This window comes from Pseudonaja textilis, chromosome Z (assembly GCF_049901715.1).
Source record: "Pseudonaja textilis isolate UNSWEBS1 chromosome Z, rPseTex1.2, whole genome shotgun sequence".
Taxonomy (NCBI): Eukaryota; Metazoa; Chordata; class Lepidosauria; order Squamata; family Elapidae; genus Pseudonaja; species Pseudonaja textilis.
The window spans coordinates 63,244,131-63,256,588 of record NC_142008.1 but is presented as its reverse complement, the minus strand read 5'-3'; the positions used below and the strand labels follow the sequence as shown (position 1 = coordinate 63,256,588).

At 34.1% G+C, this 12,458-nt stretch overlaps 1 protein-coding gene across 13 annotated transcripts in view; it reads right to left on the bottom strand.

The window, feature by feature from the left end:
- Positions 1-3,696: 3,696 nt before the first annotated feature.
- Positions 3,697-12,458, bottom strand: part of AVL9 (AVL9 cell migration associated) — a 106,792-nt gene continuing 98,030 nt past the window's right edge. For 7 of the 13 annotated variants that reach the window (XM_087917923.1, XM_087917926.1, XM_087917925.1 and 4 more), the window contains 4 exons: positions 10,601-10,721; positions 10,003-10,056; positions 9,360-9,448; positions 3,697-5,054 (listed from right to left, as the gene is read on the bottom strand). In XM_087917923.1, the coding sequence (XP_087774049.1) occupies positions 4,960-5,054; positions 9,360-9,448; positions 10,003-10,056; positions 10,601-10,721 (359 nt within the window). In that variant the 3' untranslated portion in view covers positions 3,697-4,959. The remainder of the gene's footprint in view (positions 5,055-9,359; positions 9,449-10,002; positions 10,057-10,600; positions 10,722-12,458) is intronic. The other 6 variants (XM_087917924.1, XM_087917927.1, XM_026702206.2 and 3 more) reach the window with 1 other exon arrangement.

Below are 12,458 nucleotides of genomic sequence, written 5' to 3'. Positions count from 1 at the left end.
GGCTTACCTGGACGTTTGGAGCTAATATTTGGTGTCATAAACTTGTAAAGGGTGTATATACAATTAGGATCTTTATTTTTATGGAAATTATCTAAGATTCTGGTGCGTCTGTACAGCAAAACAGCATAAGGTTTTTTTAAAAAATATGCACCTGAAACTGCTTTATAGCAAGTATGTATAAGAAAAGTTTGAAACCATGATTAACACTTAAATCAGAGGTGTCAAACTCGATTTCATTAAGGGCTGCATCAGGGTTGTGTCTGATCTTGGGGAGCCAGGGTGGTGTGGCCAGTATGGGCATGGCCAGCTCAACATCACTTGGCCTGCCCAGGCTGCATGTTGTCCCTCCGAGCTTTTCACTGGCAGAGAGCTGGAGACTGTCGTGGCTGAAAATGAAGCCTCTGAGGGCCACAAACAGCCCTCCCGAACTGTTTTGGCTGGCAAAGGCACTGTGGGTGGGTCCCTTGCTGTTTGCAGGGTGGTCCCACAGGCCAGATCTAAGCACCCTGTGGGCTGGATCCAGCCCATTGAGCCATGGGCCTTGAGCTTGACACCCCTGACTTAAATGGTAATTCAGGCTATAGTAGAATGGGATACCAAGGCAAAAGCAAAATAAGAGATAAAACAGTTATTTTCTAAATTGCCTAGAGCAGGGGTGTCAAACTCTATTTCATGCATCAGGTTTGTGTTTGATCTTGGGGCGCCAGGGTGGGCATGGCTAGCTCAATGTCACTCCTGTGATCATATGCTACTTTTGCTAGTAGTTTGTTTTGTTAGCAGTTTGTTTTGCTAGCGCTGCCAGCGAAAACTGAGCTCATGAGGGCTGCACACAGTCCTCCTGGGCTCTTTTCAGCTGCGATGGCCTCTTACAGCCCTTTGCTGACAAAAACAGAGCCCATAAGAGTGGTGTGAAGCACTCCCAAGCTCTATTTTCATTGGCAGAGGCACCATGGGCTGGTCCTTCCCAGTTTCCAGGGTAGCCCCGTGGGCCAGATCTAAGCACCTGGTGGGCCAGATCTGCAGACCTTGAGTTTGACACTCCTGTCCTTGAGGATAAGACTTAAAATGTTTTGTGGACTTTATATTTTTTATTGTCATTTCATAGACAAAATAAGCATTTTCCATTAGCTATATCATCATACATGTTCAATAGAAAAAGATTTTGGGGATATTAAAATTTGTATCCACCGAAGAACATTAGAGATGGTAAAGTGTAAAGCACTTTTAGCGTTTCACTTTTTTTTAATTTTTGTTATCTTTATAACACAAATTTCATCAGTTCAGAAGCTTTTAGCGCTGTTAATTTCTCATGTGAAATCTGCTCCTAATGTTTCTACATAGCAAAAATAATGACTTGTACTGAAATCTATGTGCCATATTTTGTTACAGTATATTATCCAAATAACATGTCTTCAGATACCTTAAAAATAAATTATTTTGTTCATCCAATATATACTTATTTTTTTAGAACTGATAATGGGTTGCTTTCAATTAATTTTTACTATTATGTTTCACTTCAGTTAACTCATGATTGGACAACTATGTTTGTATGTCCAGAAGTTAATTTTGTGATTCTAATGACTTATAAATTAGATAAGAGGTTTAAGTATTTATTTCATTTTGTAATATGATACACATTTCTAAATGCTTGAAAAAAGTTTTAAAAACTAATATTAGTTATCTGTTGTGTATGATGCAAATATATATTTTCACAGTAGAAAATCCCAGTGCTAAAACAAAAATACTTCAAAATAGCAAGAGACCGTAAGTCTGATCCTAACCTGTTCATGCATATGTAGCATCAACATGATGTTCAAAATATCTATTAAATACTCGCATTATCTGTTCTTGATCATTTGTTCGCACAGTAAGATTGGGTACATATAATATATTCAGAAACTGGAGATTTCATGGCATATTGATTGCACACAGTTATTCCTTTTACATGCAACTTTTATTTTCACATTTTTTCCTATCTGTAGAAAAAAGCGTGAGTGTCTCATTTTACTCATTTTATCATATATTTGAGTCACAAACACATTCCGTGTCACAATAAAATAAGATCCATTTGATGATATAAACCATTTCATAAGACACAATGAAAGCTAAATTAGACTTTAGTTATAAGATCTATCTGCACAATAGTAAAAACATCAAAATAAGGAATTAAAAATGGAATTGGAAGAATAAACTTCATTTGTGTAGTACTTATCAATGAATGACAATGCCACAGGAATACACTAGGTAGATAAACTGACACGCTAAAATAAAATCCTAGTGTTTTTTTAAGTAAAACCTAGTTTTTAATTTTCACTTCCTACTGATGGAGTTTAAAGAATTGTACCCAAGGCTCAAATTCCAGAACAGAAGTCATTATTGGCTGGAATACAAAGATACACTGTTCATATTAATTGCATTTTTATGTATCACTGAAGCAACATAATTTGAAATATCAGTCCCATCATTAAAAAGATATGTTGGAGTCATATCATAATCAGTGATTTATGCATAAAGGATCAGAAATTGATACATGATGACTTTTTAGCTTTACCGATATGGTTAAATATTTCTTCTTAAATTCTCAGTATGTGAACTAACTTTTAGAATGCATATATTATAAATACTTGCATGGGATTGTCACCTTTGTTTCAAAAAGCTGTAATTTTTCTATGTAAAAAGTGTATATAATCAACAAACTCCCAACAATCAAAATAAACCAAACCAGAACAAAAATCAAACCAAAGTTATGTGATGATAGCATTTAAAATTCAAAAGCAACTACTTTACAGTGTATTTGATTTCTATTCCACTTTTTTGTTCAAAATTAATTATTCATTACTACAAGTACTGTATTTTTCAGACTATAAGACACACCTTGGTTTAGAGGAGGAAAACAAGAAAATAATTTTTTTGTCTGCGTGAATCCCATTTTTGCCCTCCCCGATGTCCAGAAGCACTCTGCAAGCCAAAAATGTGCCTGTTTTTGGCCTCTGGAGGCCTCTGTGGGTCCTGTTTTTGACCTCCCTGATGCCGGGGAGCAAAGGCCTCTGGAGGCCAAAAACGCACCCGTTTTTGGCCTGCAGAGTCTGACGCTGGGGAGGGCAAAAACAGAACACGGAGGCTTTGGGAGGCCAAAAATGGGCCCCTATTTGCTGTATAAGACACACAGACATTTCCACCCACTTTTTTGGGGAGGAAAGTGTGTCTTATAATCTGAAAAATATGGTACTTTCATTGTGCTTAAACTCTAGTCAATAGCTGGATAGTCTGTCCAGCTATCTGTAAATTCAATTTTATTGATAGGATTACAGCAAGTTCTTGTGATAAAATATTTCTTTGACAACCCTGTTAACAGTTATACGTGCAGAACAGAATTGTACTTTAAGAACTTACTCTAGTAATGCACTATTAAAAGAACAGTTGTTTGACAAATCACGATATTCATTGCATTTCAGTTATCAAAATGTTTGGAAACAGCAATTAGCTTCTTTCCAATGGAACTAGCTGCCCTTTCTAAACATATATTACATTATGCAGCAATATATCTATAAAATATTCTATTTAATCTTTATAAAGACAGTACATGGATGCTTGGGGTGCCAAAACTGGTTACTAGTTTTCATAAAATTGGAATAGATTAGATATTTATTGTACAATAAACTAATCTATATTATAAGAACAATATTATAGAACAAGTTTTCATGATGGAGCTTTAATTAGAATTTCCATTCACTCCAGATAATATAGCCAATCATTAAAGCAATTGCAGAAATTAAATATCTAATTTCAGAACTGACACAGCACAGTAAATAGACAAGAATGTTGCTAGTACAAATTTGATAACAGGCATTCTCATTCCTACTTTATAAGGAAATCGTGGACATTAATTGTAACTAGGAATATATTTGAAATAAATTTATTTAGAAAAATACAATCATATGTTTCTCTTAAATTCAGAATACAAAAATCTGATTATGGTAAACAAGATCAAATGCAGCCAAGAAAGAAATAATGTACTAGTAATTTTAATCTTCAGATGTCTAGAAACCTAATAAATAATCTACTTACAGCTGTCATAATTTTTGTTAACAATCTATGCATTACCATTACATCAACTCTGAAAAGGAGAATGACCAATTGTGACAATGGGATTATTTCAAAATGAAAATGGTCCCAAAGTAAATATTTTGTTAAGTTGTTGTTTTAAACTGGGTCATATTATGTTTTCATAGGCATCAGTGAGACTACTTTTTTCCCCCAAAATGATTGAATAAGGTTAAACATAATGTACGTGTATATAGATGAAGCAAAAATTCCTAGTTAACACATGCTGACTATAAAATATTATAGAAGCTATGGAAAAAAAGAGCTTAATTGAGGAGAGGTAGATAATTTGTTAGAAGTATTTAGATTGAGATACTTAAATATAACATGAAATTGCATTACATTCCCATTAACAAAAACAGTAGTTAGAACTATTCAGTGTGAAAAGTTAACTAATTTAAATCTCATTAATTTCACATTACCCCACTGACAATTACTTCCATTTGTAACACATTTATGGAAATATATTCCATATATATGGAAAAAATTCTGCACATTGGACTTGCAGAATGGAAAAGATATTACAAATACAAATTGAATATATTTTTATGTATTAAATGTTGAAATATTATTTCCATATGCACTATCATGTTCCATACTGAAATATAATTCAACTCTTAAAAACAATGCTGAACAATTTAATTTGAAAAAGCTAAATTGACATAGATCACCATCCTCCAAAATAAAAAATAAAGGTGTAACAAGGTTCAAAAAGAAAGCAAAGGAGTATAAAAACATTTGCCAAATTATATGTGGTGCAGCTCATCTTCATGCAGCTTGAATTCAAGCGCCTATGCTTTTATAGCAAAGGTTTTTGATTTTTTAAAAGAAATGTAAGATCTTGGCCCAGAAGAATTATTCCCCAGGGCTTTGAGAGGATTGGGTGAAAGTAGAAAACCATGAAGACATTACTGATTTTGCACTGGTGAGTGCTCCTCCAACTGACTGACCTGTATTAAAACAAAATAAGAGGGGGAATGGGAGAAAAAAAAATAGATTAAGAATATATGTCTTCTGGCTGAATAATAATATTTTATTCATCACAGTAACCATTAGGCCATATCAGAATATAAAATATAAAACAATAAGACCACAGGTAACCAAATAAAAGTAAGCATGGCATGGAGCTGAGTTATTTGAGGGACTGCTTCTCCCCAATCTCATCAATCCCATCAACTCTGGTGGGAAAGATATGTCACAGGTCCAGTCCATAAAGGAACATTATCTGATGGAGAGCCAGAAATACCTGTAACAGAGTTTTCAGTACTTTCACATCCGCAGCCCAGTTCCAAATGGCTCAAGGCATGATAGGGGATTGGGGACACCTGCTCTATAACATTAATTCCCCAGAGTTCATACTGGCCCTAATTTTGATCACCTTCAAAAGGGTTGAAAACATGGCTGCCATTTGATCTGGGTAGCCAGTGATATGTTTATGGAGCTTGCCAGGTAGCAGTATTGTTAGAAAAATAAGTGCACGCTTCCACACAGGTTACGGATTAAAAATAATAATTATTGTTTCAATACTTTTAAATTGTTGTGTGTTTATTTTGTTTTATTATTTTTATATGTGCTGTGTATGCTGTTCAGCATTACATATTTGAGTGGCTATATAAATTTAGGCAATGAATGAATGAATAAATAAAAGAATTAAAAGGATATATAAATCATATTTCTGCATCACCTTTATAATTTACCATAATCACATCCTCACAGTTCTCAATTGTACTGTTGTGGTTGAATAAAGGACCATATTATACATAGTATTTGGGTTCCTACCACACATGAAATATATTGTTTTAATATATGGATCCCAATAAGCCATTTAAAAATATATCTAAGATATTGATCTGGATAATTATTTTATTAGATAATAAAGACAGGGATATTGATCTCTCTTTCTATTATACAATTGGCATTCAAATAATATATGAGTTATGACCAGAAGTCTCTTTTATTTCATAATACCCTTGTCATATGGTACTTGGTAAAAAATCTTTTAATATTTAATCATTGTGTACAACGGCTGAAATTTTGCTGGAGAAATAGACCACTACGATGCTTGGGCATTTCTATATTTAAATATTTTGCAGGTTGGAAGATGACTTTATAAAAGCTGAGGGTCTTCAATGAACTGAAGGTAATTATATCTCTCTGAGCTTTTACAATATATTCAAGATTCTTGGGCAGCAGTCTTCTTGTTTCCCAGAGACAGGTGGATAAGAAACAGGAAGACCACAACTTCTGATACAGTTTGTGACTTATGTAGTTCAACAGTTGAGAGGTCCTTGATACTCTCTGAGCTTGGTTGTTTTCTTGCAGATGTTTCATTATCCAAAATAGGAAACAATTCAAAGAGTTCTCTAGCTGAAATTCAGTCTGTACTATCAAAGCATAATTTTGGAAGTCTGTCAGTTTCCATAGCACTAGCACTTAAATTTATATATCATTCGATAGTGCTATACAACACTGTCTAAGCAATTTACAAATGTCAGCATATAGCCCCCACAATTTGGGCCCTCATTTTACTAACCTAGGAAGGATGGAAGGCTGAATCAACCTCCAGCTGGTCAGGATCGAATTCCAGGCTGTGGCAGAATTAGCCTGCAATAGAGCATTCTAACCACTGGGCCACTATAACTGCTAGCATTGATTTTGGTGCAATAATTGTGTGCGTTGATTTTAGAAAACACATTCCCAATGTGGCTCTGACTGCAACAACTGAGGTCCTTTTAGCCACATACAAAATACTTCTCATGTATTGTATGTGCTCCATAATTTGTACATTTTATTTGAATTCTATATAGGGAGTATAGGAGTACCTTTGTCTTGGTATACGTTAATAATTATGGCTAAAAATATGAATAACAGTGATTTACTAATTTTAACAAAAAAAATTACATGTGTTCTCACTTTATGTGAGCTCCTTTGATGATGAGGGAGCCAAGATCCAGTCTAGAGAAGACTGTTCCTTAAAGCCACTTATGACTGCAATGTCATTTTCTAAAAAAACCCATAGTCTTTGATTTATTAATAACCAGAGAATTATGATAATAGGGAGTCAAGTCTTCTTATCTACATAATCCAATTTAGGAATAAAGGTAATCCTTAACTTAAAACATTTTGCTTAATGAACTTTCAAAGTTATAACGGCACTGAAAAAAGTGACTTATGACCATTTTTCACACTTATGACCACAGCATCCCCATGGTCATATGATTTATATTTGATACTTGACAACAAACTCACATTTATGATGGTGGCAGAGTCCCTTTTGCAACCTTCTGACAAGCAAAGTCAATAGGGAAGTTGGATTCACTTAATAACCATGCTATTAATTTAACAACTGCGGTGATTCACTTAACCAATGTGGCAGGAAAAGTCATAAAATGAGGCAAAACTCACTTAACAAATATTTCACTTAGCAACATAAATTTTGGGCTCGATTGTGGTAGTAAATTAAGGTGCTATATGGATATCTATTAGAATATAAATTGGAGGAAGAGCATGTCAAAGAGACAATGGTGGCATGGGCCAAAAATTTTGGATATAATATTGAATTGGCTAAATGGCAGAATCTTTGGGAGAATAATAGAAAATTAACAATGGCCACAGCGTACAAGGAAAATCTATACAAATGTTTTACAGGTGGCATCTTCCCCCAGCAAGGCTTGCCAAAATATTCAAAAACTAAGGATTTGCCAGGTACATTCTAGCATACGTGGTGGACATGTAACCACGCAAGAAAATATTGATGACTGATACAGACATGGGTAGAGCAAATGGTGGGAGAACATATTCAATTTAAGCCAGAACTATTTCTCTTAGGAATAATGACAGAAAGCTACAGCAAAGGTATAATATACAGCGGTGAGAATGGTCTATGCACAATACTGGAAAAACAAAAATATATCACCAGAAAGAGAAATAATAAGGAAAATAAGTGCCTATGCAGAATCTGATAATTAACTTTAGCATTGAAAAATAAGGGGGAATCAGAATATTATGATATTTGGAGTAAGTTTTATCAATGGTTGCAAAAAAGAGGGGAAGGTCGGAACAAAAATAGTTAGAATGAATAGATCTAGAATGAAAATACTGTATCAATAATATGAATGCTAATAGTTTAATAATATTTTTGTATGTATGGCAGAATAATGCCAAAATGGTTGTACTGTGTTTGATATTTATAGTTGTAAACAATAAAAATATATTTAAAAAATTGTGGTAGTAAATTGAGGACTACCTGTAGAATTGAATATGATAATGTCATTGTCAGCTTACAGCAAAGTGTTGCAATACTTAGGCATGTGTGCTTCATGATTCTTCATCAGTATTGTTAAATCATTAATTATAAATTATATGGCACTGGTGCATGTATGCATCTCTTCCTTATTCTTTGTAAATATTGATATTGCTTGCATGATTTCATTGACTCCAAACCACAATCTCAAGCAAGGATTTTGTACAAAGGCCTGTCCAAATAGAGAGGAGTCTGGCAGAGCTGCCTCAAGTTATAACAGACAGAAATAATGAAGAACGAGCCAGGCCGACCACAAGGTCACGAGCAAAGCAACAAATTGCAATAACTGGCAGGTTAACATCCCTCATAGAGATAAGCATTCCAGGCTGGATCTGACAAGGTAGGAACCAACAACAAGAGATAAGCCTCCTTTGACTAACATGACCAAACAAAAAAGTTAATTACAGATAGGAGGCTGTTGGAAGAGCCTATTATGTGTGCAAGGGCTAAATTGATTAATGATATGTAAAGACAGAGTCTCTATAATGGTAGCTTAATACTCTGACGATGTCAACAGAGGCTGACAAAAGCTTAGTAAGTACAACAAATATAGTTTTTAGTTTTGGAGATCGCAGGATGCCTGCTTCTTCTTTTACATATATATTCTTTTATCCTTATATTTTAATTTGCTACGGAATGTTTGTTTGGTTTTTGGTATTATGTGGGACCTAAATGGTTCATGAATTTCCTGTGTTAAAAAATATTTTTGGTAAAATTTGAATTTATGGTTCAGCAAAAAACCAATATTTTAAAGCTGGCCAAAGGAAGGATATTTTGCGGAATGAAGATTTCTCCCCAGTCTCTTGTTTGCAAGCCGGAATAAAAGTCAATTGTCTGGGTTTATATATAACACTAAGCCATTAGCCATATAAATTTCATCACTGCCTAATAGGATGCATAGTCCAGCCACTGAATTTGTAGCACTTTGATTCTAGTTAAGAGGATCACTTACCAACAGCTCTTCCTGTCTGCACAACATTTCGACTAGTGGTAACCATGGCATTTCCAATCTTCTTACTACGTTCACTGTTCTGAACAGAACTAAATTAAGAAATAAAATAGCATGTCTTACTGGTTTCTGCTAATTTCATGTATGTAATGTTTAATAGTATTAATTATAGGCCCAACTGGCAAAAGAAAGGTCAGGACTGTATTAGATGGAAACATGCAGAAGAGGCCTTCATTATGCAGTGGACAATGGCTAAAATGATGATGATGATATGAATGTTTAAGAGTATCAATTAAGCATAAGTAAACTGAAGTATTAATTTATGATGCAGATAATTAGCACTAGAATGGTAAGATATTTTGAATTTGAAATATTTTGAATTTAAAATTGTTTGTTCCATTTTGGAACTGCTTGAAACTCAATCTATTGCTTTTTCAATCTCAGAATGCTTCCAGGAATTTGAACATTATTTTTATTTCTAAATAGTTTTAAAACTTGGTCTATATGCCTATTTAGAAGTATCTGAATAATCTTTCAAAAAATTCTTAATTTTTCATAAAATATTGAGCATTGATCAATCCATTTCACTTTTTAAGCCAACACTGCCATAACTGAATAATAGACTAAAAACATAAGCAATACTTACTGTGATAATCTTAATTTTACATCAGAAACAGAATATTGTCCTTGGAATGGATGACTGAAAAGTGAGGTAGGGCAGGAGAGAGAGAGAAAAGGTAAGCTGACAAACCATTTCATATACTTTCTCAGTTATAACTATGAACCATTACTTTTGTGTGAAATGGGATACATTAAAACATTTTGCCTCCCCTCTTCTTAGGAATCAATAATCTAGGTATTTCCTGTCTTTGGGAACCAGGGATGTGATTCAACCGGTGTAACAACTGGTTTGGTGAGTGCACGCTTTGCCTGCACACAGAGGGTTTGCTACTGACCTTCTCCTGCAATCCTGCACTCTCTCCCTGTGTGTTAAACAGCTGATGCCCGGCAATCCTGCTGCTTCAGTAATTAGCTAGGTACTATTAAGGACAAAGGAAGTTGAACACTTTCTGGCTTATTACTTGAGCTCAACAAATCAGGAATAACTTTGCAGAATCTTTCTCAGCGGAAGAAACAGAAGATTTTACCACCAATGATTTTAAGCAAATACACTCCCAAATTATGAGAAGTTTATCACTATCACCATAACTTTTTCATTTCCATATAAATTGATATAATCTTACCTAGGATTTATTTCTGCAAGGGCTGGGTGTTTATTACTGTTCCACACTCTATAATTATGAGTATTCTTCCAAGCTGCTACGAAGGCTGTTCCAAAGTCAGACAATATTTTCTCACTATCTGCTAAATAAAATGAGCAAAGTGACTGGGTTGTAATACTTTCTATCCTTTAGGTATACCTACTGATTGTGGTCTGTTCTTAAGCAATAAAAGAATATATACCTTCTCCTCAGTGAAATACTAGTTTATTTCTAAAGGGCTAATTTTGAAATAGAAGAGCAATCTCAGATTTGCTGAAGACAGATTATTTTTTTTCTATGTAATCTTCCTTTAATAGGGAGGAGGCAAAGCTAACTTGAATTTAGAATTTAATATATTAAGAAATTTATTTCACCGTGATAGTGTTGGAAGTTATGATTCCCCCCTCTTCTAAGGAAACAGCCCCCACCCTTTGTCAAATAGGGCTATTCAAACAGCTGGAGTCAGCTTACTTTTCACAACAAAGGAAGGAGAAAATTACAGGCATGAGATACAGAGAAAAAAACCCTACAAACTAGCTAAGATCTTTTCCCATAGAAATATAATAGATGGCAAGTTATAAAAACTTGTGAAAAGCAAACCAAAAAGCATGGCAGGAAGGAAACATGATAGCAAACAAGCAACTACAAAGGACCAGGACCATAAAACCAAGATCCCAAAGAGACAGAAATTCAACACACACAAATCAAAGTCTTCAAAGATTCACGCCTACAAATCAAAGAACCTGAAGTGTATAAAAGAGAGGTTTTTCTACTCACTTATTAGATTAATCCTAGGAACACTGTCAGATTTCTTACCTGCCTTCCTATAAATAAACTGATTCTGACTTCCAAGCAGCTGACCAAATCATTTTGCATTTCTCCCAGCCTGGAAATTTGAATCCAAAAAAGGAAAGAACTTTGCCTATTATTTAAAGGGCAAGACTTCTTTTTTCCTTTCCTCAATAGCATAAAACTATCATAAGACTGATGGATACAGAAATATCTAGTCAAGGAACAAAATGGTTAAAAAGTTGATAGTTTCTTTTTATGCCAAATTTTTCCTGCATATTCCAAAACATGCATGATTTAATTCTAAATTATACAGATGACAAGTGCTACTAAAAGTAGTTTCTTCTTTGAAAGGGCTACTGTTAATGGCTCCCTACCCAAACAGAAATGGGATTAGAGTGATTTTTCAAATGTAATCAGCGAAAGTATAAATGTATCTTCACTCAAAAAGTAAACACATCAATTTTACTTTACAAAATTCAAATCACCCATTATTCCATCCAGAAGAATATAAATATCCAGGAAAAGGAGTTTTGCAATTATTCAATTGGTTTTGAAGAACTAAATATAGTTTCTTTTCATGTATCCTGAGCATTATCTCTCTCAGCATAGGACTATTTAGAAAGAGTTTTAACAATATTTTAATTTTTACTAGTGTGAATTTTGTGTTGCTCTCAGAGAAAAACTAGCCTTTTCTTTAAGCTTCAGACCCTTGTTGGTAAGGATTACAAATGAAATGGTTAGATACAGATTTAACATTTAGATCATATGCATTGAAATCAGTGGAAAAGTTAGTCATAACACAGTTAATCAATTTCAGCTAGTCTACTCCAGAGGTTTTAACCATGACTAAATCTCGATTAATCCAGTGAAGACAAAAATTTCAAGACTAGATTGCAAGGGCAGTTGAGATGAACTTGTGCAGAACATTGAAGTATTATGTCTCAATGCCACCCATAGTTTGTGCTCAATCAATTTAGTTTCTCAAAAGCCATTTTCACAATAACTCATAGACTAATTAGTCATGAGAATATATAAATGATCGATATTT